Source organism: Hypanus sabinus, chromosome 20 (assembly GCF_030144855.1).
Source record: "Hypanus sabinus isolate sHypSab1 chromosome 20, sHypSab1.hap1, whole genome shotgun sequence".
Classification (NCBI taxonomy): domain Eukaryota; kingdom Metazoa; phylum Chordata; class Chondrichthyes; order Myliobatiformes; family Dasyatidae; genus Hypanus; species Hypanus sabinus.
In genome coordinates this window covers 19,077,112-19,103,600 of record NC_082725.1, presented here as the reverse complement: position 1 = coordinate 19,103,600, position 26,489 = coordinate 19,077,112, and the positions used below count along the sequence as shown (strand labels likewise).

The following is a 26,489-nucleotide window of genomic DNA, read 5'->3' as shown; positions in this document are numbered from 1 at the left end:
AGTGAGTTAGATAATTAACTTTTAAGACTGCAACTTGCCCGGAGAGTAACAGACTTTGTTCGTTAAGCTTTTTGTAACAGTGCTGGGAGCCACAGACAGTTAAGTCGGAGTTGGGGTTGGTGGGTGGGGGGGGGAGGATGAGGCATTAAGGAATCAGGCAACATGAAGTTCAACAGGGTCACTCCTCAAGCTGAAAGTGAGCATTCTAAAATTTGATCACCCAATCTGTGTTTTGCTTCACCACTGCAAGGATGGCCACGTTGTGAACTCCAAATGCAATATATTAATTTGGAAGAAGTATAAATGAAAAAACTGCTTCTCTTGGAAGTCTAGAAGTTGATGCCTGATGGCCGAAGTCTGTGAGAAAGTTGGAAACCCTCTGTCTGCAAGTCCACTAGTACTTCTTGCTCTAACTTTTCATGTTTTTTCCCAGTCCTGTTTGAAACATCTCAGCCCAAAACATTGACTGTTTACTCTTCCATTGGTGCTACCTGGTCTACTACATTTCACTGTATGTTTCAATGTATATGTGATAGATAAATGAAACTGAATCTGAAATGCTGCTTGGGTTCCTGGATTGTGGGAGGGGAAAGGGTGAAGATATAGGCTTTGTATCTCTTGTGATAACGTGGGAAAGTACCAAATAGCATGGTGTGGTTGCTGGCAGATGATGTGATGGTTGATTTTTTGAATGCAGAAGCTGGTGGGGGTGGAAATGATCATTTGTATACTCTCCAGGGGTGGGGAAGAGCAAGAATTCTCAGTGGAGAGGGGATAAAAGCAGAGGTTGAGAAACTGATGAGAAGTTATCAAATGCTCTATCCATTATGGTTGAAGGTCAAGCCACAGTTAAGCAAGATGGAAAATGCTTGTCTTCTTTTGCACGTTGGTTGTTTGTCAGTTTTTGTTTGTGTGTCTTCTTTCATTGTTTCTATTATTTCTTTGTTCTACTGTGAACGTGGTGACATGTATGTCCTTCGATAATAAACTTTGACCTCTGAGATGTTTTAGAGGCCACTGTGGAGAATGTCTTGTCATCAAAGAAAATGTGATGAAGACATAGGAACTAGAAGAATGGAATAGAGTTGTGTGAACTTTGCGACAGAGGTTCCTGTTCAAGGAAGGGTGAGAATGACACGTGATGCCTTTCGTAATGGAATAGCTTTTAAGCTGTGCATTGTGTGAATGTTGTGGTATTGCTAAGTGTGTTATTATAAGTGCTGATGCTGTGTTTGTGGGTTTTGAGTACTAACCACATCATGGATTTTTTTTCTTCTTTGGCACTGGAATGGGGATGAAGGTGGCTCTTATTCCTGGTGTTAATCTCTCTGACCTGACCTCTGGCCAAAGTTGCTTCATTTCTGTGCATTTGGGGGATGGGGTGAAGGTTGAAATCTCCTGCCACCCCGGTTGAAAACACTTACTTCTGTGTTGTCTCAAGGAGCTCGATCAGAGCTGTACTTCCATTTATAGTAAACCTGAACTTGTGTAGCATAAGATCAAGCATTTACTGTGATGTGGGAAAAGGTCGGGGTGAAAGTTGAGATGAAAAATTGTTTTAAATGATGATAGGCCCCAGAGAAGCATGTTATTTGAGATTGACCTCTGTGTGTCTGAAGCCAATTCTTCTACTGATTAATCTCCTGCACTCTGACCTTGCTTGTTTGAGGCACAGCAATTCAAGCATTTTGCTCCCAGTGTGCTGCTAGTGCACTAGAGGTTTACCGACACTGCCTTATGTCTGAGTGATGCTCTGGGAACATTAATTGTCACTATCACTTTGAACCACTTAAGGACCTCTGTCCACAAGAAAAAATAGACAACTACCTTCTCTAAACGCTTGTGTTTGATGAAGCAAAACAAACCGGAGTAATAAAACTATCTTTCAGTGATAAAATGTGACTAGTTAAAATCTATAACTGCCTTGAAAAAAAACAAGTAGAGCTACATTTTCATGCTCCTTGCATCCATTATCAGTGGGAAAATGAAACATCAGAAATGGGGAATTTGTGGTGAGTTGATGAACCACTGTAAGTGTGTGTGATATGCTAACATTAAGGCACCCGGATGCTTTGCATAAGTGGATACCACTAAGTTTTGTGTGTGGTTTGCATACTTCCATTTTCTGCAGAAGTTACAGCATCAGGTGCCTGCAAACTAACACCTATCCATCATTGGAGTCTACCTTGAAAATTACTCTTCCAAGTAGATAATTAAAAAGCTATCACTCGACCCATCTTTCTGACAAATCTTTAACCATGAGTGCCCACACCTGAATCAAAAGTCTATCACGTTCTTCAGAATATCAGTGGTACCTTCCAAACTATTGATTGAATTCCTTCCATCCCTCTTCTCCCACTCCCCACCCCAAAACAACCAGGGAATTTTCAGCATCTGGGCCTTATCATGATCCTTCTACCAACTGATCAATTGATCTTTGACCATTGAGGGCACTTCTCACTCGCCACAGTGACCAATGACTTAACCAGAATACCAACCCATAGTAGTTCAAGTTGCAAAGTAAATTTGTTATCAGAGTACATATATGCCACCATATACTCCTGCAATTCATTTTCTTGTAGGCATATTCAATAAATCCATAATAGAATAATAACCATAATAGGATCAATGAAATACTGCACCCAACAAGATGGGCCAGCACCCAATGTGGGAGTGACAACGAAGTGTGCAATTACAAAAGAAAAAAAGAAATAATAGTAATTATAACAAACATACAAACAAGCAAGCAATAAATATTGAGAAAATGAGATGAAGAGTCCTGAAAGTGCATCCTTAGGTTGTGGGAACAGTTCAGTGATGGGTCAAGTAAAGTTCAGTGAAATTCCCCACTAGTTCAAGAGTTTGATGGTTGAGTGGTAATAATTGTTCCTGCTGGTGTTGATATTGAGGCTGCAGTACCTTCTTCCTTAAAGCGGCAGTGAAAAGAACACATGGTCTGTGTGATGGGGGGTCCTGAATGACGAATGCTGCTTTCCTGTGACAGAGTTCTGTGTAGATGTGCTTAGTGGTGGGGAGGGATTGGACTGTATCCACTACTTTTTGTAGGCTTTTCCATTCGAGGGCATTGGGTTTCCATATCAGGCCATGATGAAACCAGTCAATATACTCTGAGGAATTTAGAGTTACTGCCCTCTGAGGAATTTAGAGTTACTGCCCTCTGAGGACTAATGCATGGGCCTCCAGTTTCCTCCTCCTGAAGTCAATAATTAGCTCCTTGGTCTTGGTGACATTGAGTGAGAGGATGTTGTTAAGAGGTTGGTACAGCACACAAGGAGAAAATATTGTACACCAAACTCTAGAGGTGAGCCTTCAAACAGAAGGTGTGTTACTTTATCACAGCCTAGCAGCTGAATGTGTTTTTCTACACTATGCTGTAGATGCCATTTCTAGAGCTGTGAAGTCTCTTTAAAATGTGCCTACCCTGATAAGGTTTTCCTCCTGGCGTTGGGAGTTCTGTGCTACTGTTTCTCACTGCTTCCCTTCTGGCTCATTGACTGATCTACCTCTGCAGCCACTTGTCATTGCTGGGCACCTGTCTCTGCCAAGGGTTTCCAGGTGTCCCAGTTTGGTCCCAGCAAGGATTTCAGGTATTTGCACTCCATTGACTGCTGGATCCTAACAATCCAGCAAGTTATGGACCAATTGCATTCATGTAAAGCCATGGAAAATGCGATTGATGTATTACAAGATGAGGTATTTTTAAATATCAAAGTGGATTTAGGAGGGGAAGAGGAACCGTGGATCGTGCTTGATGTCGAGAACATGAGGGGAGAAGGGAACAGAGAAAGCATAGTAGCAGTCTTTTCTGATGTAGAAAAAAAGCATAAAATATGGCGTGGAAGGAAGATTTGATCATCAAATTATATAAATTGAGAATTAGAGGTCAAATGCTAAACTGGATAAAACAATTTTTAATTGGTAGATCTATCATGATGCGAGTAGGGAAATCTGTGTCAAGTAAACAAATTGTGGAAAGTGAAATCCCTCAGAGTTACTTGCTATAATGAAAAATTATATTTTTTCTAATATAAATAGCATCAGAGTATCATTTTTGCAGATGATGGAGCTATGTGGAAAAGAGGTGGGAATGTGGAATTTATAATACGGAAACTTCAAGAAGGTGGAAATTAGGGTATTCAGATTTTCAGCAAAGAAATCCAAAGTAATGTTTTTCTTTAGGAAGAGGATAGAAGAACACTTAAAACTAAATGTTTACGGTGTAGAATTAGGTAACCAAATTTTACCTAATTTTTAGGAATTTGGCTTGATAAAGGACTCGCATGGTCAGCACATATTAAAGAAATAATCAGAAGTAAGAAAGTGCTAATGTTCTGAGGGATTTAATAGGAAAGGAACGGGGAGCCTATAGGAAATCCTTGAAAGCAATATATATATATAGGATTAATCAGATCAAAACTGAACTATGGAAGTATGGTATATAGATCAGCAATATACAGTATGCTCAGGAAACTGGATATAATTCAAAGTCAAGCATTAAGGATAATCAGTGGGGCAATAAGGACAACCCCAGTGGCAGAAATGCAGGTGAAGTTGAGAGAGACACCTCTGGAACTGAGCAGGACAATTTTTATCGTTAGCATATTGGACAAACCTACAAAAAAATCATCCCACTAAACAGCTTTGAGATCCATGCTTGTTATGTTACTTCTGTTTAAACATACTGCGGGTTAACAGTGAAGAATCATATCCTGGAAGAATTATAGAACTTTAATTTACAGTAATAAACAAACATATCTTAACCCAGCCACGTGCTGGAACATTCTAGCAATCCTGTGCATGCTCAGTGCTCTGTCCAATCATGTACTGGCACATTATTGCACATGATATCACCAAAAATGCTGGTAAAAGGAAAGAAAGAAAAACAGAAGTTACGCATGAATTTTGAAGGAAAAGCAGAAAGGACAGGGTTTAGTAATAGGGCAGTGAGTGCTACAGTACCTTTCCATGGGGTGCCTCCAAGGCTGTGTGAAGCACCAGGGCTGGATCCTAAATTATTTGAAAGGAGACAAAATTCAAGCTCAAAATCAGGAGACTAAAAGATTTAAATTCAGAGGCAAGACCAGACATTATATGTGAGATAATACAAACCTTATTTAGACTTAAAATGATGGGATTCTGTCTGTGTTTCATGTGGATTCTGGCACATGTTGGTATCAGAGGGAATGAGCAAGTGGGTAAATTAGCAGAGACGGCAACTAGATAAGCAGAGGTGGACATTCAAATAACTTATAGTAAAGGAGAAATTAAAAATGAAATCTAAAAATATGGAGAAAACAATGGGATGAAGAGATAACAGGAAGACATCTTTATAATATCCAGAAAGCTAATATTCTGTACCTGGACAAATTTTTACTAACTTGTATAGATTAATGACTAGTTGTATGACAGCCTCGTATGGAAACACCAATGTCCTTGAATGGAAAATCCTATAAACTGTAGTGGATAGAGCCCAGTCCATCACGGGTAAAACCCTCCTCCCCCCCATTGAGCACATGTACGTGGAATGGTGTCTCAGAAAAACAGGATCCATCAACAAGGACCCCCACATTCTAAGGCATGCCATTTTCTTGCTGCTGCTATCAGGAAGAAGATCTACGAGTCTCAGTACTCCCACCACCAAGTTCAGGAACAGTTTTTACCCTCAACCACCAGGATCAGGATAAGTCAGTCGGTGGAAGGATCAGGGTGGCGCCCAGATGTTGCAAATTGGGGTAGTTGTTTTGGGGTGGGGGGGGGCCAAGAGGGATGGAATGAATTCAATCAATAGTTCGGAAGGCACCACTGATATTCTGAAGAATGAATTGAACTTGAATTGACTTTATTTCTTACATCCTTCACATACATGAGGAATAAAAATCTTTATGGTACATATGGTACATCTCCATCTAAATGTGCCAAATGCAATCATAGTAATTTATGATAATTTATAATAAATAGAACAGTCAATGTAATAATTGAGTACACTCAAACCAGTGTGAGTCCTTCAGCCTGGTGGAGAAACTGTCCCAGAGCCTGTTGGTCCTGAAATGTATGCTGCGGTACCACTTCCCAGATGGTAGCAGCTGGAATAGATTGTGGTTGGGACAGGGCCCTGTTTACACACCTGTCCTTGTAAATGTCCTGAATCATTGGAAGCTCACAACAATGGATGAGCTGGGCCACTCTCTGTCGAGTCCTGTGATTGAGGGAGGTACATTTCCCATACCAAGCAGTGATGCAGCCAGTCAGGATGCTCTCAATTGAGCCCTTATAGAAAGTTCTTAGGATTTGGGGGCCCATACCAAACTTCTCGACCGTCTGAGGTGAAAGAAGCACTGCTGTGCCTTTTTCACCACACAACTGGTGTGTACAGACCACGTGAGGTCATCGGTGATGTGGATGCAGAGGAAGCTGCTTACCCTGTCAACTCCAGATCCATTGATGTCAGTAGGGGTTAGCCCATCTCCATTCCTCCTGTAATCCACAATCAGCTCCTTTGTTTTTACGATATCGAGGAGAGGTTGTTTTCTTGACACCATTGTGTCAGAGAGATGACTTCTTCCCTGTAAATCACCTCATTATTGTTTGAGATAAGGCCAATCAATGTAGTGTTGTCGGCAAATTTAATTAGCCGATTGGAGCTATGGGTGGCGATACAGTCATGGATATCCAGGGAGTAAAGGAGGGTACTCAGTATGCAGCCCTGATGAGCTCCTGTATAGAGTCAGAGGTTTGGAGGTGAGAGAGCCCACTCTTACAACCTGCTGACGATCTGACAGGAAGTCCAGGATCCAGCTGCACAAGGGAGGATCAAGGACGAGGTCTCGTAGCTTCTTGTCAACCCTGGTTGGAGCTATGGTGTTGAATGCTGAACTGTAGTCCAAGAACAGTATTCTCGCATAAGCATCCTTCTTCTCCAGATATGTAATGTGATAGACTTTTGATTCAGGAGTGGGCTTTCGTGGTTAAAAAGTTGTCAGATCAGGTTACCAGACAGATGGGTGGAGTGTGGAGGAAGTTAGTGACCTTGGAGATAGAAGTTGACACAAGGAAACTGTAAGATAGCTGTTAAGTATCTACTTGGAAGAGTCACTTCCAGGAATCTATGCTTATCATATGTCATACAGTGACTGAATGGGTTGGGTAATTCTCTGTTCTACAAAGTTGGGAAGAATGAGAGGTGATAAAAATTTTTTAAAGAAACCTTAATTCGTTTGTTAGGCTGGATACTGGAAAGATGATTCCCTGGTTGTGACGCCCAGAACCAAGGATCTCAAAGTATGAAGTATACCAAGTGAGGATAAATTTCTTAACTGAAATGTCGATGAATCTTTGGAATTGTCTTTTTTTTTTCTGGTGGGCTGTGTAGCTCAGCCACTCAAAGCATGCTTTGGTTTCAGAAGATACTAACTCAAATACTCTAGGAAGCCAATAAGAATTCTATGTTGTCATTCAAATTCTCCATTGTTGAAACCCCGGTTAGTTTAAGCACGTTTTAGAGCTGATTCTTGTGGAGTTTGGGATATAAGTATTGGGTTCACAAGGAAACATGAACTTAACTGAAGTCTTTATCCTACTATGTATTCTGTGGATCTATTTCATCCACTAACACAGCAGGTCAATCCTATATTTCCTCCATTGTTCATTTAAAAAATGCCGCAATCCACTGAATGTATATTTTAAAATGCACTTTTATGGACTTTCTATTAATTATTTTCCCATCTCCTGTCATTTCTGAATAGGCATTAAATAGGGGTATAGCAGCTGTAAAGGAGGATGCCATCGAGATGCTTGCCAGCTATGGGCTAGCCTACTCCCTGATGAAGTTCTTCACTGGACCAATGAGTGACTTTAAGAACGTGGGCCTGGTATTTGTTCACAGTAGACGGGATAGGATCAAGGCTGTCCTCTGCATGGTCATAGCTGGTACTGTGGCCGCCATCTTTCACATTCTAATAGGTAATCCTTTCTCTTAACTACTGTGGCAAGAATTAGGTGCATGTCAGCCAATCATTTGGCAGATAATTATGAGTTGTTTAAGTTTTAATGCACTGGTACACCACTGTGTAGCAAATTTCTAGCTTTTGATCTTTCGATCCAAGGGTGGAAATGTATTTTAAAACAGATGATGCTAATGTTATTTCCTAGAACTTCATTCTGAGTAAACAGAGCATATAAAAATTAAAATGTAATTAAAGGTTTGTTGTCATGAAAAATGTAAAATTGAGATGTCTAAGCCTTGGGTAGCAGGTTTATTGTTGTAAATACTATTACTGTTAAATTCATTCTACTTGTAACTTCCTCGAGGCAATGAGGAGAAACATTTATCAGGGATTTTGGTTTATCCTGAAAGTGGAATGTGACTTGATAAATTGAGATGCACTTTTCACTTCTATAGTTCAGCTTCCTTTCTATTTCTTAACCCTATTAACATACTTAAGGACTGAGGACTTTTTCCAATGAGAAGGGGATGTGTGCCTTCCAACTTTAGCACTCTTCATTAGTACATCACATAATGAAGTATCAGATTTCATTATATAGTGCGCTAGTAGAGCTGGTCAAGGTTTGGGGTGGGGGAAGGCATGGCGAGAGGAGGAGATAATGCAGTTGAATTACTCAAGATTGCTTAATGTCATTTCTAATACACAAGTGTAAAGGAGAATTAAATAATTGTTGCTCCAGGTTGAATTGAATTGACTTTATTTCTTACATCCTTCACATACATGAGGAGTAAAAATCTTTATGTTACACCTCCATCTGAATGTGCAATCATAGTCATTTATAATAAATAGAACAGTCAATGTAATATGGTGTACATTCAAGTCAGCGTGAGTGATGGCCTGGTGAAAGAAGCTGTCCAGGAGACTGTTGGTCCTGGCATTTATGCTGTGGTACTGCTTCCTGGATGGTAGCAGCTGGAATAGATTGTGGTTGGGATGACTTGGGTCCCCAATGATCCTACGGGCCCTTTTTACACACCTGTACTTGTAAATGTCCTGAATCATGGGACGTTCACAACTACAGATGTGCTGGGCTGTCCGCACCACTCTCTGCAGAGTCCTGCGATTAAGAGAGGTACAGTTCCCATACCAGGCAGTAATGCAGCCGGTCAGGATGCTCTCAGTTGTGCCTTTGTAGCAAGTTCTTAGGAATTGGAGGCCCATACCAAACTTCCTCAACCGTCTGAGGTGAAAGAGGTGCTGTTCATCTTTTTCACCACACAACTGGTGTGTACAGACCACATGAGGTCCTCGGTGATGTGGATGCCGAGGAATGTGAAGCTGTTTACCCTCTTGTCCCCAGATCCATTGAGCTCAATAGGTTTAGCCCGTCTCCATTCCTCCTGTAATCCACAACCAGCTCCTTTGTTTCTGCGACATTGAGGGAGAGGTTGTTTTCTTGATACCACTGTGTCAGAGAGATGACTTCTTCCCTGTAGGCCACCTCGTTATTCTTTGAGATAAGACCAATCAATGTAGTGTTGTCAGCAAATTTAATTAGCAGATTGGAGCTGTGGGTGGTGATAGAGTCGTGGATATATAGAGAGTAAAGGAGGGGACTCGATACACAGCCCTGAAGGGCTCCTGTATTGCCAGTGAGAGGGTTGGAGGTGAGAGAGTACATTCCTACAACCTGCTGGCGATCTGACAGAAAGTCCAGGATCCAGCTTCACAGTGCGGGTCAAGGCCAATTGCAGCACCAAAAAAACACAAGATAAAGAACACAATAATAAAAAACAGTAAAAATAAATACATAAGATAACTCATATACATAGATTGATTTTATGCCCATAAAGTGATGCAAGGCACAGGAGTGCCTGTACTTGAGGTGACTCTGACAGGAAGGGATAATGTGGTGGTGCTGGGTGGTGTGGTGGCGTGGTTTGGTGGGTGGAGGTGTCGATCATCCTTACTGCTTAGAGTAAGTAACTGTTTTTGAGGCTGGTGGTCCTGGTGTGGATGCTGCGTAGCCTCCTCCCTGATGGGAGTGGGACAAACAGACTGTGAGCAGGGATCCTTCGTGACGTTACTGGCAGCTTTCTGTTTGTTTTTCCTTGATGGCACACAGGCTGGTTCCTGTAATGTGTTTTGACTATGCATTGTCGAGCTTTTCTGTCCACCGAAGTTCGAGGTGTGCACTTGGAGGGTCGTGACAGACATAGTTTTATTCTACGCCATCGTGTTTAAACAGTAAACAACTGCATTAGATATCAATTTTCCTCCTCTCTTGCTCTTTTTGTGTACATCTCTCAACATCTTTTCTCTTGCACATTGCATAAGTCTGGGGTCTAACATTGAAATGCTGAAAGAAGACTGCAAGTATTGACTGCTAACTCAAAATAACAGACTGTTATTCTTTCAGATTTACATATTGCCCATATTGGCTTGCTAAATTACATTTGGACTTAAATTGTTATTTTTTTCCTGAGTTTAAATAATTGTTCAATTGTTTGCTTTACACCTTTTGTGGGCTGTGCTCTATACACGAGTTCATATGATGTTGTGACCTGCCACTGCTCCAAACAGATTGTTGGTTTAATCCAGTACAAGTAGCTAGATCATCTATCAAAACTCAATAGCATGTGACCACTCTTTAGGAGAACCGACATGTGTATTCATGCAAGAAAAATCATCACTGTTACCACCGCTTTTGCCATTAAACTCCTGTTCTCACCTCCCCGGACAGTGGGAATAAATTACTTCACTAAACTGTTGTTGGGCTTGAACTAGTTTGCAGCTTTCGTTCCTGTCTTCCTGTTTGTGACAGTAGCTGTGTGCTAACCACAACAGTACCAGTGAACTGAGTTCAATTCCTGCCATAGTCCTGTAAGGAGTTTGTATGTTCTCCCTGTCACCACATGGGTTTCCTCTGGGTGCTCTGGTTTCCTCCCACAGTCCAAAGACATACGGGTTTGTCAGTTAGTTGGTCCTGGCTAAGATTAATCTGGGGGATTGCTGGAGCGAGTGGTTCGAAGGGCCTGGTTCGTACTGTGTCTCAATAAAACAAAGATAAGTAAATAAACTAAAAGTCACTCATGGTGTTGTCTATCTTGAACTATTTTGGTCCTTGCTTCTTATTCTTCACATCTAATCACAGAGTCAATAAAAGCATTGTAGCTATTTCCACCCTTAGAACATGTCCAAGCCACGTTCTTGTATCTTTCTTGATTCTTTGCTCTTTTAGAAAAACTCATTCACTTATTACAAACATTTTCTAATCAAGTTTTCTCACATTCCACTATTTAAATTCATATAACAAAGAACAAAGTGCAGATATTTCGCTGTAAAGAAGGGAAAAAGCAACTTTGACCTAAGAGTTAATTGCTTGTGGTGCAATAAAAATTAAAGATAAGTACTGTGAGTAATTTCACAGTGCAATGGTTAAGTCAAGGCACAATGAATATCCTGCTTCTTTCAATTATTCAGAGACGCCCCCTTCTAGCTGAGCCCAAGGAATAGCTATCACCCTTTACCTTTGATCAGCCATTTGTATTTCTTCACCTTTTGGCATTCTTGACTTCATTTCTAATTGCATAAGAGCACAAGGAGTTGTGATATATAAGGAGTTAGGGTGATACATGAGGAAACACAGTCTGGACAAATGGTGCATGTTTGAGTTGGTGGCTAATAGAATGCCACAGAATCAATGCTGAAGTCTGAGCTATTTATAATCTATATCAAGGACATTCATGAGGGGACTAATCTCCATGGCCAGATTTGCTGATGGTACTTAAAAGGTAGGTCAGTAGGTTGTGAAGAGGACATAGAGACCATCCTTTACGTGGATGCAAACTTGATAGATGAATAATACTATGGGGAAATAGGAAGTTATCCAGTAAGTTATTGTTTAAGTGGAGAGAAACTATAAAATATTATGATTATAAACCATGAAGCACCATAAGTTAGCACAAAGGTACAGCAGGTAACTGGTAGAACTGCTGGAATGTTGGCCTTTACTGCATGGTATGCGGAGTATACTAACAAATAGATTTTGGTGCGGCTTTAAAGATGCTGATGTGCTTGAACCTGGAATACAGCACAGCTTTAGTTTCTAGAGGGTCATAGATGACTCAGAGTCACAGAGCAATACACCATGGAAACAGGCCTTTCCTCTATTTAATGAAAGACATTACCACATTTTTATACTGCCACTAGCACTTAACCATTTCATCAAGAGTTATTTTTTCCCCTTCTTTATAGTGAAACATCTGCAATCTGTTGTTTTACTACATGAATTTTTAACTAATTTAAACATTTTCACTAATTAGTTAACAAAATGTCATTATTGTCTGTGTTCCTTGCTCCTTTTTCCTCTCTTTCCCTCAGCATCATGACTCCTTCCCATTCTCTGATCCTTTATTAGGATCATTAAAAAACCCTCCTCCGGGCAAAAAAAAACGTGCAAACTTCAACAAAAAAAGTGAGTGAACACAGGGACACAAGATCGAAAGGCATATTTCAGTGCAGTTCAGAAGACAATGTTCACAATGCTGGTGTGTAGGATTGTTGTAGATGGATCAGTATGAACATAATGGGCTAAGTGGCCTGTTTCTGTGCTTTTTGACTATGAATTTGAAGACTAAGATTTTACTAAGCCAGAACTTAATATGTCAGTATTCAGCCATCAACTACAGGGTAAATAGGGCAATGCAGTTTCGGAAGAGAGCCATGGAATTTAGGACAATGGTTTTACAGAGTAGAGAACACAGGAAATTTCCAAGGAGTGTGCTAGATGTTCAAGCATAGAAGTCACAAAGGCGGGCATGATTTCCACTGGCAAACAAATTAAGACAAAGGAAGAATTGGCTAATACCATAGGTGCAAAATACCTAAATACATGTTCTGGAGCTCATTGCAAAGTCAAATATAAACAAAACTGCAAAATACCTAAGTTATTTCAAGACTTTGCCTCAAATAAGTATGGAACTGATACAGAACAGAATTTTATGATTGGATCAAAGATGATTGCTTCAGTATTCAATTAATCTATGAATCTGGTGAATTTGATGCCACAGGCGGCTGTGGAGGGTGGGTCATTGGGTGCATTGAAGGCAGAGTTTGGTAGGCTGGCTGCTGATTAGTCAGGGCAAGAAGGGTTATGGAGAGAAGGCAAGAGAATGGGGTTGAGAAGAAAATGGATCAGCAATGATGAAATGGCAGGCAGACCCGATGGGCTGAATGGCCTTTTGTCTTATAGCGTTATGATTCAGTTGAATGTTTTTAGCTTTATTTGGTGGTGGATATTAGGTAGCAACCTGCACATGATAGTTTAGCGATGAAAAAGGGCCAAAATAGGCTGATATATGTTAAGGCAGTTAATTTAATTGGTAGACTTTGCTGCCGAAATACTTATAAAAGAGAAGTAAAGTGAATGACCCCAGAACTTGTAAATTACATGTGATAATTTTGCCCTTTATTTCATCTGTTCTATTTTTAGCACACACCGATCTGGGATATTATATCATCAACAAATTACATCACGTGGATGATTCTGTGGGAAGTAAAACAAGAAAGGCTTTCCTCTACTTGGCTGCCTTCCCAATGCTGGATTCATTGGTAATGAGACATTTAACTTTTAAACAAACAACTGTTTCATTGACTTCTATTTTTACAGGAGTTGTCTGACCGTGATTTTTAAAATCAGGGATTGGCCATTCTGAACAGAGATGTGGAGAAATTTCTTGACCCAATGGGCAAATAAATGTTTGGAATGAGCTTTGCAGGTTCAAGCAAGAAACCAATAGATGTATTTTAGATATTAAGGGAATCAAAGGATGTGGAGTTTGAGAAAGAAAGTGTTATGGAGGTGATCAGTTCTGATCGTCAATGGTGAAGCAGCTCTGCTTCCTTTGTAGAAATGGCTGGTCTTCAAAGGTCGTAGATCCCTTGTTTTTTGGATTGCCAGGAAGAAAAGAGTAATAAAATATATTTTGTCTGTCAGAGCTTGTAAAACATTGCTAATTACACTTTGATAATATACTGTATCATTTTACAGACTAGGTCTAAAAACATTGTTTAAATAAATGTTGGGTATAAATTCATATAGTAAATATTTACGGCTTGGTATAAGTCATAATATGAAAGAAAACCTCTATGCAGTGGGAAGTGATAACGTTTACATTATTATTCATTTCTAAGTATCCTTATTTTTTCTATTTAAAACTTTGTCACAAAATACAAGATCATTAGCAATGGCCCACAGTTTCTTTAGTTCATTGAAGACATTTGTCAGTTATTTGTGCTGTAAAGTTGGCACTAATTATTAAAACACACATTACATGTTCCACTGGAATATTATGTACAATTACTGAGTTATTGTTCATATAATGAAATGTGCTTCCCATTTAATAATGAAGTCTTAAATTATTCTTGATCTATTATAATACTATGACTATCAAACTACTCAAGTGAATTATAGTGAGGACCAGGGTTTGTTGCATTGACTTGTTAGGAAAAAGCAGAAAATTTTCTCAAGTTAAGTTGGTTTATTACAGCTAGAAGAAAATCACTCCTGAGTATTAATATTTTTAGACATGGCTTCCAACATGTTGCAGCTCGCTTGTACGAATACTTTTGTATTTGTTAATACTTTTGTTTTTATTTCCTTTTGTGCACTTCTCTTTCTCTTCCATTTCCAACTTTCTCAACTGACACCCATTTTGCTTCTGTATCTTTCTCTGGGACATGGTTCAGAGTGGTTCTTTTTTAACACAGAAATTGAGGAAACACAAGACTGGTTTTGTGGTACTTTATAAAACAAACACTCTGCTGCTTTATGATTGGCGATATGTTGTTGTTTGTGATATTAATTAACTTGCATGTATTGATGAGGAACCTAACCAACATTTAAGGACCCCTCGCCCAAGATAAGCAGCACAAGGTGTAACTTGCACAGGATGTACCTCATTTAGATGCCTGTGACCTAATCAGCAAATTGAAGAAAGTTACTTTTGTTTTGAGAAAATAAAGTTGTTTCCTCTCATTCCAAAGAGGAGCATCTGGTCCAGAGTAGGGCACATTCCTGTTCTTTAAATCACAATAGCCAGAGGTGGTGACCATGATGCTATTACAGAACTAGCAACCTGGGTTCAATTATGTCACTGTCTGTAAGAAATCAGTACATTCTCCCTGTGACTGGTTTTCCTCCAGGTGCTCTGGTTTCTACCCACATTCCAGAGGTGTAAGTGTTAGTAAGTTAATTGGTCACATGAGTGGTGTGGGCTGGTTAGGCTGGAAGGTCCTGTTACATGCTGTATCCCTAAATCTCTTAATCTTCCTGTTGGCAAGGTAGCCAGTCTAAAATGCAAGTTAGTGTATCCACATACCACTTCCAGAGGCTTGATTCTTTCTCTGTGTCAGTTTGGTATTTAGATTGTGCCATGAGGTCATCTCTTATTCATTAATTTTCTTTTATTTTTCAATCTTTATTTTGTAAATGTCAACAAACATTAAGTTGAAGGGAATCTTAAGTGTTTTTTTGTGACAATAGGGAAAGTTAAATAACACTGAAATGTTGAAACAAAAGTTCACAGCTCATCCCCTTCAACGTATTGAGTTCTTCCATTGCATCACTACTGGTTTTTATCTTAACTGTGTTAGATGCATAGTCAAAAGTATTTGGGTTTGACTTAAAAGAGTTGTTTTCAATGCCAGTTTTGACATTTTAAAGCAACCTCATTATACAAGCTGGTTTAAGAAAAACACCATTTTTGCAATTTGCAAAAAATTTCCTCCTGACACTGCTTCAAACTTTCATTAATAGGCAATCTGCACGTTTGCATTATCCCACCACTGATAATGTTTTAGCTATGTTTATTCAGGAAGCTTTGTAATAAACTCCATCTGTTGATATCAAATAACCAGTAAGTGTTTGAACATTTTCATGAGTCAAGGTAATATAGATTCATCTATTCAAAATATATTTGAACAGTGCTGCATTTTCAGGATAGCTTATTAATTTAACTGGCTGATAACAGGTAACTAAGAACACTATGGCATTATTAATTCAGAAGATGTCTGCTCTAAGGAGGAAAGGCTCTAAGTAAAAATAAAATCATGCTTATTATATTATTGCCAAGTGCTATAAGATGCTTGTGCACAGTGAGTGTATATTGTGCTGTTTAACTGGTAAAAGTGACCCCAGTTCAGAGCTAGATTCACACTGGCTGCAATACAAAGTCCCCAGCTAGCCTGCTGGACAGGTGTCTAACGGTGGTAAGGACATTTGACTCTTAATCATTTTTAATGCAGCTCTTTCCAGTGACCATCTACTGCACGCAGTATTAAATATTTCATTGAGTTATATTTGACGTCACACTGACAGATTAGATTTAATTGTTAATATTGCAATCCCAAGATTCTGCTGCATTTATTATTTTGCTTTTGAAAATGAAAGCTTGGGTTATGCATCACTTATATTTTTACAGCAACATCCTGAGACTGATTGTTGGAGATGCACATTTTTATACTTTTGGTAGCATTCCAAGCAGTTATTCATCTGTATATCTGTCCATCTTTCCAAGGTATTAATTCCTTCTGTTTGTATTGGCTTACATGCATTAAAATACAATTTGAAGCTATCAGCAATAACAGGGTGTACTTGTTCATGGATGGACAGAGTGCCTCGTGCTCCATTAGTTCTAGTAGATCACGATAGAGGTACAAAGGAAAGATTATACCTGGGGGAACCATCCCCCTCTAATTAAACCTCGCAGAAGATAAATGAGCAGTTGTCCTTATCCAGTGCTTGGTGAAATTTGCATTTTAGCTTGACATTTGAAATGCATTGCTATTGCTTGCTCAAAGCAGAGAAGGAATGTGTGATATTCATTTAAATGCCATTAACAAATTTGTAGGAGAGTTTAAGCCTAAATACCAGAGTTAGAAATGGTCATATTATTTAAACCATTTGACCAGAAGATATTGCAAAGTTAGGCTATTTGGCCCAAGGGGTCTGCTCCACCATTCCATCTTTGCTAATTTAATATCAATCGCAACCCATTCTCCTGCCTGCTCCCCATTAGCCTCTGACACCCTGACTAATCAAGAATATATCAACCTCCACTTTAAGTATACTCAGTCACTTTGCCTCCACAATTGTCTGTAGCAATAAATTCCCCAGATTCACCACCACCTCGCTGAAGAAATACCTCCTCATCTTTGTTCTAAATGTGTGTCCCTCTTTTATGAGGCTGCGTCCTCTGGCCCTAGATTCATCCACTATAGGAAACTTAGTCTCCATATTCTCTCTAACTGGGCCTTTCAGTATTCACTCGGTTTCAATGAGCTCCCACCTCATTCTTCTAAACCAGTGAATATAGGCCCAGAGTCCTCAAATGCTCCTCATTCATTAACCCTTTAATTCCTGGAATCATTATCATGAACCTTTTCTGGGCCCTCTCCAATGCTAGCACATCTCTTAGATAAAGGATCAAAACCACTCACAGTACAAGTGTGGCCTGACCGATGCCTAATAGATCTTCAGCATTACATCCTTGTGCTTATATTCTAGTCCTCTCAAAATGATTGCTCACACTGCATTTACCTTCCTTACCACTCTCTAAACCTGGAAGGTAACATTTAGGGAATCCTGTACAAGGATTCCCAAGCCCTTTCAGAACTCTGAAATTTGAATTTTCCCCCGGTTTATAAAATAGCCTTTACGCCTTTATTCCTTCTATCAAAGTGCATGACCATGCACTTTCCTACACTATGTTCCATCTGCCATTTCTTTGTTCATTCTTCCAAACTGTCTTAAGTCCTTCTGTAGACTCCCTGCTTGCACAATGCTACCTGTCCTCCACCTAGCCTTGTCATCTGCAAACCTGGCCACAAAGCCATCAACTCAATTATACAGATCATCGACATAATGTGAGAAGAAGCGGTTCCAATAGTGACCCCCTAAAGAACACCACTAATAGCCGGCAGCCAAACAATACAGCCCCCCTTTATTCCCACTTTTTGTCTCTTGCCAGTTAGAAAATCCTCCTATCCATGCTCATATGTTCCCTTATTTTGTTAAGTAGCCTCATATGCAGCACCTTGTCAAAGGCCTATTGAAAATTCAAGTAAATAAACCCACTGACTATCCTTTGTCGACCCTGCTTCTTATTTCCTCAAAGAATTCCTTTAGATTTGTCAGGCAAGTTTTCCCCTTAAGGAAACCAAGCTGACTTTATCATGTGACTCCAAGTACCCCAAAACCTCATCCTTAATAATGGGCTCCAACATCTTCTCAGCCACTGATATCAGGCTAACTGGTCTAAAATATCCTTTCTTCTTTCTCCACCCCTTCTTAAAGAGTGGAGTGACATTTGTAATTTTCCAGTCCTCCAGAACCATTTCAGAATCTAGTGATTCTTGAAAGATCGTTACTAATGCCTCTCTAATCTCTTCAGCTGCCTCCTCTAGAACCCTGGGTTTAACCTATTTGGTCCATGTGATTTATCTACCGTCAGACCTTTCTGCTTTCCACGCACCTTTACTTTAGTAATGGTGGCTATGCTCACTTCTGCCCCGACACTCAAATTTCTGGCAAGCTGCCATTGAAGACTGAAGCAAAATACTTAACTGCATCTGCCATTTTTGCTATATTATATGCTCCTTCTGTTCCTTGTCTGCTGCCTTTGACTTCCTTTGTCAGCCGTGGTTGTCTCATCTTCCCTTTAGAATATTTCTTTATCTTTGGGATGTATCTGTCCTGTGCCTTCTGAATTGCCCCGAGAAACTCACACCATTGCTGTTCTGCCATCCTACCTGATAGTGTCCCCTTCTAATCAAATTTAGCCAGCTTCTCTCTCATGCCTCTGTAATTCTTTTTGCTCCACTTTATCTTCTCCATCTCAAACTGCAGGATGAACTCTATCATATTGTGATCTTTGCCTCCTCAGGGTTCCTTTATGTGAGGCTCCCTAATTAAATCTGATTCATTACACAACACTCAATCAAGGATTGTTTGATGGCTTCGGGCCTGTTCTTGCTAGAGTTTAGAAGAAAGAAAGGGGAAATGTAGAAGGACTTAGACTGATTGTGAGAATAGTTAAATAGTGACAGACAGAATGTGATGTGTAAGGTCATGAACTTTGGGAGAAGGAATAAAGGCATTTACTATTTTCTGAACATGGATGGAATTCAGAAATCTGAGGTGCAAAGGCCTTGGGCAGTCCTTGAGATTCCCTGAAGACTAACTTACAGGTTGTGTCAGTGGTGAGGAAGGTAAATGCAATGTTATCATTTATTTCATAAGAGCTAGAATATCAAAGCAAGGATGTAATGCTAAGGATTTATAAGGCAGCGGTCAGAGTACATTTGGAGTATTGTGAGCAGTTCTAGGCCCCTTATCTGTGAAAAGATGTGCTGGCATTGGAGAGGGTCCAATGGAGGTTCATGAGAATGATCCTGGGAATGAAAAAGTTAACATACAAGGAGCTTTTGATGAATGTGGGCCTCTACTCACTCGAGTTTAGAAGAATAAGGGTGGAATCTCATTGAAACCTATTAAATATTGAAAGGCCTAAATTGAGTGAATGTGGAGAGGATGTTTCCGATAGTGGGGGAGTCTAGGACCATGGGGCAGAATGTCAGAATAGAAGGACATCCCTTTATAACAGAGATGAGGAATTTCTTTAGTTAGATGGTGGTGAATCTGTGGAATTCATTGCCTCAAATGGCTGTGGAAGCCACATCATTGGGTATATTTGAGGCGGATGTTCATAGGTTCTTGATTAGCAAAAGTGTCAAAGGAAAATGAGGTTGAGAGATAACAAACAGCTATGGTAGAATGGTGAAGCGGACTCAATGGGCCAAATGGCCTAATTCTGTTCCTATGACTTAGGGTCATAGGGAATGTGGGAGGAAATTGAAACAGCCAGAGGAAACTTTTATGGTCACAGGAGAATGTACAGACTATGTACAGTCAGAATCTGGGATCATTATCAAAGCTATCTCTCTGAAGCTGTGAATAACCAACCCAGCACTATGTTGTCCCTACACACACTTTAAACAGCATTCATAATGCTTTCATAGTGGTAATTTGCTACGCACATCATCACCCACGTTAGTTCCTTATGAAAGATCACCCTCCATCACCCCACACCCTCTTTGCATCATATTTGGTTAGGAAAACAAAGTGAGCCTTTTCTAGGAACGTGTTTTTAACTACACCATCATTCACAGCATTTGCATTCCTTGAAGAAATAATCGACTAGTTTGTGGAGGAGTCATTCAGGGGCCTTCCCTGGAAGCTGATACGATTTCCAATGAATGCAGATGTTGTTTCTCCAGTTATTAATCGTTTTTTATTGTGAGTGTATCTCTGTAGATCTGTTAGGTGTGTAGTGCAGGCATAAACCATGAAAGGCGTGGGAGGGGGCTCTGTGTTAGTGGTTGGTGTAGGGGAAGGGGTTGGGATGATGAGAGGAAGGTGTCAAGTTTGCACATCCTGTCCAGAAGGAGTGTGCTAGGCTCAAATCTTCCTCCAATAAATTATTCAAAAGCTAAGATTTTCAGTCAGTGTTGATAGAGATCTGCCATCTGCTGATGGCGCTTCTGTAACTCCTTCCCTGGGGGAACTTGCTAGAGAAGTAAAGGTCAGCATAGTTCTGATGCCCAGCACAGATGGTTGATCTTTGTCGTGAATCCGATTTTATAACAAATTCCTTGTGCTTCAGAACCCCGCTACTCAGGGCTCAGCTTCTACCAGCAATCTTTCAGCAGGTGCAGGAGGGAAGATAGCAGAGAAACATATCAGCGAATGGTGACAAAGTGAGGACTCTCTCTGACCCCTGTCTTTCGATTCACTTAAGGATCCTCGAACACTGGCTCCATACCTAGGTAGAGAGGTATAATTGAGGTCATATTAGCCCACCCTGAAAGCCTGTGGCTTTGAGATTCTCTGGCCAGTGTAAATGACAGTTCATCAACAGCTCTCTGTGTGTATTTGATAACAAGTTCAGTAGATGTCACAGCCACTTGAATGCTTAAAGCATGAAGAATTCTCGGACTCCAGAATGCCAATAATTTAGAAAACTACGAGCCCAGAGTACACACCTAACAAGATAATTCAGTTTGAACAGCCCCTTCATGGAAGAGACACAGAACAGCAATTCAACACAATTTCCCACAGCAATGAGGAGGAACACACCGAGACTCAGCAGGATGACACAATAAAGGAGAAAAGCCAGAAGTCCAGATCTGTGTTGATCCAAACCTCAGCAAGAAAATTCTGTGGCCAGATTTTGAGGAGTTGATCTAAAAGTGAAAAACGTAGGGCAGTATCCTCTGGATTGATCCTAATCCCAATGTGTATTTCAAGGTCGATTAATGCATGATGAGAGGCCTGTTGAAAGTGGTTGAGCTGCTCTTTAGAAGAACTAGAACTGGCGTCCTCACAGGGAGACTCACCAACACTGTTAGACTGAGTTCCTATGACAGGTGCATGAGCAGTAAGAGAACAGCAAAATGTGTGAATGCAGTTTCATGGTTTTTGTTTTGTTTAGGCATGGACCCATGCTGGCATTCTGTTGAAGCACAAATACAGTTTACTGGTGGGCTGTGCCTCTGTCTCAGATGTTATTGCTCAGGTAAGTTAGTTTGTACCCTTGATAATGATGGGGAACAGAAGAAGGTACAAAATTTTAAACTGTAAAATTTACTGCTGAATATTCAATAGGTTATTATATTTTCTTACAATTATTTCATAAGGTCCTGAGATAAATAAAAATGCAATTGTTTCAGCAATATTTTACTGAATTAAAGTAACCTGAAAAATCGTGCTCCAAAAATTTATTCTGTGAATTCAGTTACATTAGTTTATCTGTTCATCCATCTGCCCACCCTCCACCCCCCCCCCCCCCCGACCTTCAACCACGCCACTCAGCAATCCCCAGTTTAATCCTAACCTAATCACGGGATGATTCAGAATGACCAATTAACCTACCAACTGATACATCTTTGGTCTGGGGAAGGAAAACTGGCCACCTGGTGGGAACCCACGCAGTCATGGGGAGAACGTATAATCTCCTTACAGAGGTGGGAATTGAAACGATGTCACTGTGACTGTAACGCGTTCTGCTAACCCTAACCCACACCACTATGCCACACCAGCGCGGCAGGAATGTGGGAGAGGATGTGTGCTAGTTGTAGATGACCAGAAACAATAGAATGGAAATATATCTCAGTTATACAGGAGTGTTGGTTTTAAGGAGATCGTTCATGTGGAAAGTTTACCTGATATCCATCCTGCAGATTATTGTTTCAATATTTGAATCTAGCCAATGTTATGATCAATTAATTGCCTATTGAATATTGGAAAGTCTAGATAGAGTGGATGTGGAGAGGATGCTTCCTGTTATGGGGGAGTCTAGACCAGCCACAGAATAGAAGGACACCTGTTTAGATGAAAAGGTGAAGAGAAATTTCTTTAGCCATAGGATGGAGAATCTGTGGAATTCATTGCCATTGATGGCTATGGGGGCAAAGTCATTGGATATATTTTAAGTGGAAGTTGATAGGTTCTTGATTAGTAAGTGCTGGCAGGGAGGTGACAAGGAGAAAACAGATGAATAGGGTTGAGAGGGATGATAAATTAGCCATGTTAAAAAGGTGGAGCAGACTCTGTGGGCTGAAAGGTTTAATTCTGCTCCTAATGTCTTATTGTCTTATGGTCTAAATAGTTGCTATTACATGATAACTATTTTAATGTAAGCTTCTGAACCTCTTCATCATCCAGACTTTAAAAACTTACTAATAGTTTTTATTTAAATACTATGACAAATACTGTAGCAGAAAAATAAAGAACTTGGAATTAGTACAGAGAGGCATTTCGCAGTTGGTGAAATTGTGTGTGTTGCTCACAATTGGTTGTTGAGCTATTTCTTTAAAAATGTCAAATTCAGATGTAATAAATTATTTGGATAAGAGCTGCCAACACTGTTTATTAAGATATAAAATTATCTGAATCTGATTCATTTCTAGCAATTTGGGGGAGAATCCATCTGTTTTGTCTCACCAGAAGATCAAGTTTATGCTCTTCCTATTACAAAATGTACCTTTTCACGAGTCCAGTGTTGTAACCTCCAACATCATTGCCGATAGCTGCATGAGTCTGTGATTATCCTTGTTACAACCAAGTACTTTCTGACCTGCATTAAATCTACAGCCAATGGCCCTCTGTACACTCATCCCACTGATTTAGCACATCTAACAGTCCAGATTTACTTTCAAGCATCCTTCAGCGGATTTAAAATTTTCCCTGAAATCTTCGTTTATTCTGCATTACTTTTCACTTTAGTAGTGCAAGTTAAACCTTGTTCACTCCATTGTGGAAAAGTCACCAATGTGAATGAAGTGCTCTCTGGCTGTGACCTTGGTAGCCCTCTGAATGTGCAAACTTGCGAAGTGTTGATGTAAGCTCTATGTGGTCAAGATGGTGATACCACTTCCATTCTTTTTACTAGTCTGTTGATACCTTGAACATAGTAAATGATGAGATAACCAGTAACTCTGGTCTTTCTCATTTTCCTACTTATTAATGTTTATTGTTTCTGTGCAGTTTTTGGTAGTAATATATTTATCACTGACCAAATATATTTGGCATCCAGTTTCATTTATAGAATTTTAGTATTGGTACCAGACATCTCCTCAGCTTTTTGTTTTGTAAATTTGACTGCCCTTTTAAAGTTCAAAGGGAGATTTATTATCAGTGTACATACATGTCACTACATACAACCCCGAGGTTCTTTTTCCTGTGGGTATACTTAGCAAATCTATGGTACAGTAACTGTAAACAGGATCAGTGAACAATAAACTGTGTGAGTGCAAATTTAAATAAATAGCAACAAGTAGTGAGAGCATGAAATAACAAGATAAAGAGTCCTTAAAGTGAGACCATCGGTTGTGGGATCACCAGAAATAGAATGAGTGTAGTTATCCCCTTTTGTTCAAGAGCCTGGTGGTTGAGGGTTGTAACTGTTCTTGGACCTTGTGGTGCAGGTCCTGAGGCACCTGTACCTTCTACCTGATTACAACAGTAAGAAAGGAGCATGGCCTGGGTGGTGAGGATCTTAACTATTTCTTACAATTGTTTTTACAAAAACAATTCTAAATTTCTTTTTTGTGTTTCACTTGATGGTCCAGTAACTGATATCTGTATAATGATTTATTATAAGCAAATTATAAACAGGTTGAGGTTGTGGCTAATCAAATTTACCTCTTTTTCCAGATTGTATTTGTATCCATTTTGCTTCACAGTCATTTGGAATGTACAGAGCCCCTCCTGATTCCAATTCTGGCCTTGTACATGGGAGTGATGGTTCGTTTTACCATGGTGGGCCTTGGATACTATAAGAATGTGCATGATATCATTCCTGAAAGAAGTGGACCTGAAATGGGGGTAAATATTAAGGTCACTGAGCTAGCAAAATGGAAAGATTTTGAACAGTTTAAGGTCAAAGGAGTCACAGGATAAGTAGCAGTAAGTATTAAAAATGCTAGTATGAGAACATTGGGTCTCTAATTAGACTTAAAGGATGCACACAATTGGAATTTGACCATTTTTTCATATTTTAGCACACCCATTTTTCAGTTGTTTTACAATATGTGGTATAACTTCTCCGTTTTGCTCATTAGGTGCATCAGCATTATCAGCTGCTAGTTTTTGTCAGTTAGACATGGCTCAGTTCCCATGGCTTAGAGTCAAGCCAACACACACTACCTCATCTATACAGCACAGCTTAAGTCAGCAAGTCTTGGTGAAACACTTGGTCAAATTCATTCTGGGTATGTAGCTTCTCAGTTGATGCATTCAGAGTGCTTAGGGACTAGCTCCAACATTAAATTGGCTTGCTAAAAGTATGAGAATATCAGTTCACAACAGTTATTCAAGGCTCATGGCCATTTTAGGACTGGGCAAAATACTCGGTCTGTTAAATATCTTAGCTCTTAAAGTAATACTTTGTATTTATTCAGTGTCTTAAAATCATGCTAAGATGTTTCATGGATCTACAGGGGTGAAATCTGGACATTAAGACCAAGAGTTATGGGAAGCAAGTCACTTCCCTACTTGCCTTATAAGTGGAATACAAGACAGAGCTGCCATCATATTATTTACTTGGCACCAGAGCTAGAATTAATTTCAACCCTTTTGTCATCTTCAATCCAACAATTTAGTAATGAACAACTTAACAAGTCTGAAGGTGATCTAATTATTCTCCTACTGTCTGATAATTAACAAGTCCTTTATTCAAACTAAATTATTACCACTTCCCTAGTAGTCCCCTCCATGATTTAACAACATTTCATGTGTCACCTATCAAGACCTTTTTCAAAAATTCAAGGACGTTATGTTTCTATTTGCCCTTCATCCACATTCTGAGAACTATCAAATTTACCCAATGGGGTTTCCCTTTGATAAAAATAAGTTGATTCAGCCCCTTTGTATGCATAACTTTTCAAGAATCCTGTAAGTATTTCTTGAATAATGCATTTCAGCACATTACTATGGACATCAGATTGTGGATTTTTGCTCATTTTACTCATTCAAATAAGAATGATCTATATACAAAGAAGTTCAAAATCACTACCACAATTGCCACTACCTCTGTTACTTTCTCTTATAGTAGCAGGAGATCTATAGCATTTATTTGCTTTTAATTGCACTGATATCTACAGTGCTCTTAAATGCCAACAGTAATTGCCTTAAACACAAGGTACACTGCAGATGCTGTGGTCAAATCAGCACGTACAAAAGCTGGATGAACTCAGCAGGTCGGGCAGCATCTGTTGAAACGAGTAGTCAACATTTTGTGCCGAGACCCTTCGTCAGGACTGCTTTAATTGCTTTAAGTTTTTCACTTCCTTTTAAATCATTGGTTCCTTAGTATTTCCTAATATTTCTAATGTTTACTTTGAAGACATACTGTATAAAATAATTGTTTAACATTACAGCCATTTTCTTATTCCTCACTATATTTATTGCCATCTCTGAGTCTGATGTCTAATTTTTTAATGAGTTGTGGTGGGTCTATTATTGCTCCGTGCTTTCAAAAATCTTATTTCCCTTTTTGACTGTCTTTTGGTTTCTAAAATCTTTCATTCTTGTTATTCTTTTCAAAGTTAGCTGCCATTTTTTCATCTAACACCATTCTAAATCTCTTTGGTAGATCAGAAAAGGAACAAATTCCTTGCAGGTATTTTTTTTATTTCTCATTGAAATTAATATTTGAAAATAATGGGATAGTTACATTTCTTTAATTACATACAATCATTTGTTTTAATCTTATTTTCTAACTTGGTCATCTTCTCCAAACTGTGTAATCAGGCTGTAAGCTTATAAATTTCTGGAACTGAGAATATCATTCTCAAACCTCAGCCTTCCTTTTACAATTTCATTGTATTATGGTTGGCCTGTCCTAGAGAATTTTTCAGTGTATGATTACCAATTAACTTGTCTCAGTTTGCAAAACTTTGGAG

General features: G+C 39.5%; 1 protein-coding gene across 5 annotated transcripts in view; it reads left to right on the top strand.

The window, feature by feature from the left end:
• Positions 1 to 26,489, top strand: part of LOC132378342 (progressive ankylosis protein homolog B-like) — a 137,593-nt gene that overhangs the window by 49,037 nt on the left and 62,067 nt on the right. For 3 of the 5 annotated variants that reach the window (XM_059945175.1, XM_059945172.1, XM_059945174.1), the window contains 4 exons: positions 7,764 to 7,980; positions 13,459 to 13,577; positions 21,518 to 21,601; positions 24,241 to 24,411. In XM_059945175.1, coding sequence (XP_059801158.1) covers positions 7,809 to 7,980; positions 13,459 to 13,577; positions 21,518 to 21,601; positions 24,241 to 24,411 — 546 coding nt within the window. In that variant the 5' untranslated portion in view covers positions 7,764 to 7,808. Of the gene's footprint in view, positions 1 to 993; positions 1,126 to 7,763; positions 7,981 to 13,458; positions 13,578 to 21,517; positions 21,602 to 24,240; positions 24,412 to 26,489 lie in introns of those variants that run through there. The other 2 variants (XM_059945176.1, XM_059945173.1) reach the window with 2 other exon arrangements.